The sequence below is a fragment of the Branchiostoma floridae genome, chromosome 18 (assembly GCF_000003815.2).
Source record: "Branchiostoma floridae strain S238N-H82 chromosome 18, Bfl_VNyyK, whole genome shotgun sequence".
Classification (NCBI taxonomy): domain Eukaryota; kingdom Metazoa; phylum Chordata; class Leptocardii; order Amphioxiformes; family Branchiostomatidae; genus Branchiostoma; species Branchiostoma floridae.
The window spans coordinates 9,901,560-9,903,480 of record NC_049996.1 but is presented as its reverse complement, the minus strand read 5'-3'; the positions used below and the strand labels follow the sequence as shown (position 1 = coordinate 9,903,480).

General features: G+C 46.0%; 1 protein-coding gene across 1 annotated transcript; it reads right to left on the bottom strand.

Moving 5' to 3' along the window:
• Positions 1-49: 49 nt before the first annotated feature.
• LOC118406030 lies at positions 50-1,921 on the bottom strand (the record flags this gene model as incomplete). The annotated part of the gene is given in 1 exon segment (XM_035805885.1): positions 50-1,921. A coding segment is annotated over 1 exon segment (1,336 nt), but the record flags the coding sequence as incomplete, so codon positions are not given.

Sequence of the window (1,921 nt, the reverse complement as noted above, 5' to 3'; positions counted from 1 at the left end):
GTCTGTAGAATTAATCTCTTACGCCTTTAACTGCTCCAGGCAATTTAGACCTATTTTTACTGCTTGACAGACAGGTCACAATCTAAATCCAACATAATGGCGTCTACTCTTTATCAGTATGTGTGACTCTAAAAGGAAAAATTCCTACATTTAAGTTGATTTGATTTGTGTGCTGTTGGTAAAGCTATGATAGCAATACTTTAGAGAAGAAAAAGACCCAAGTATAAAATAACGTGGAAAAAATTACCTAGACAACTAATGATTTAAATGTGGTCTATCTGTAAGCTTATTGTAACAGGTCAACACTACAAATGTTACACAGAAATTACAGTTTGGATGATGCGTGTTTCTGCCGCACATAACACACACACAGAACCATATACATTTCATGCATGGACATGACAATTACACACTTGAAACAGTAACAACAGAGTTTGTGATGTATACAAAATAAAAAAATGCACGGTCGTAACTTCATACTGCTAAAACATGATGGCATAAGGTATTTTTCCCTTTTCTTTTCACACTACCAGTGACAGTTATCATTAAGTCAAAATCTGAAAAGTAAAAAATGTAAAAGACTACTTACACAGCAGGGTTTGGCGGAGGTTTCATTGCTTCTACTGGTGGCAAGTCAGGTAGCGGACGGTTCGCCAACTTTAGGTCACTCGCAGAGTGCCGCTTCCTGGGGTCCAAGTTTTTCTTGCACGTCTCAAGCCAAACCGACATCCTTTTCTTGAAGTTTGCTTCCTGGTTTCTGCTGTCTTCGTAATCCCTTTGTAAGATTTTCGGTGACTTGGGCGACCTTGGCCCTGGCGACTCCGGCATTTTCCCAGCATAATTCCCCGTGTTTACGTAGTTGCTACCGGTATTCTGGTACAAGCTGGTTGGTCTGGCATTTCTTGCTGGCAGAACGACATCGTGGTAGTCGCCTGGACGGCTACTCCCTGCCTGGGGGTGGCCCACGGAAAGGGGCGGAGGCATGAGGGAGTTTGGGCTTGATGGAGGCACCTGGCGGTTTGAGTCTACTCCATTCGGAGAGTTCTCGCCACAACTTTCTCGCCGTCTTCCCCCAACCAGTACCGTGGAATCTCTATTGACTTCCGTGACAAACTCGAGAGAGCGCCGATGTTGAATAGCGTTGGTCAGCAAGTCACGTTGAAACGTCTCCCTCTCTACTAAGGAAAGGGATGCTTCGTCAAAGACTGGCGGGTGATCCATCTCTGGTAGAAACTCGTGCGTCGGAAATTCATCTTCTTCTACGTCCGCCACAGGTGGCCCGCGGGAGTTTAAAAGTCTCTGGAAAAGACTTGGATCTCTGGGTGGAAGTGGCGGGGGACTGCCGTCATCGTTATAGCGCCGGGAGATACAGACATGTCCGTCGGACACACTCCTATGTTTGAAGGATGGAGAAAGTTTGCTTCTGTCGACGCAGTCACCTGGCTTTTTTTCTTTCGGCCTGGCACCAAGATCAATTTTTGGCTCGTTTGTGGCCTCTGCACATGGTGTCTGTGACGCAGTTCCATTAGCAACACAAGGTGGCGCCCCTTCACACTTGGGATGTTCTGGTAATCTGTTCTCCTTGTTGCACGACCCTGATTGACAGTCTGCGGAATTAAATGTTTTTGTAGGCGTACTTCCTGCTTCTTTTGAATCTGATTTTTCTGTCATAGCAGCATTGGGAATTTCTTCAGATGGAGGATTGGGACATCTACGTCCATTTTGAGGTTGTCCTTGGTCCAGATTCTTAGAGGAGCCGCACGCACATGCAACATTAGCAGAAGGGTTACTTTCAACGTCTTTAATCTCAGCACACTGCTTTGCTGTCATCGTTGGCGAACAGTCAGATCTGTATCCCTCGTACACTTGTACGGGCATACACGGTGACATAGGCTGTTTGACCTGTAGCTGTTCCTCCCTG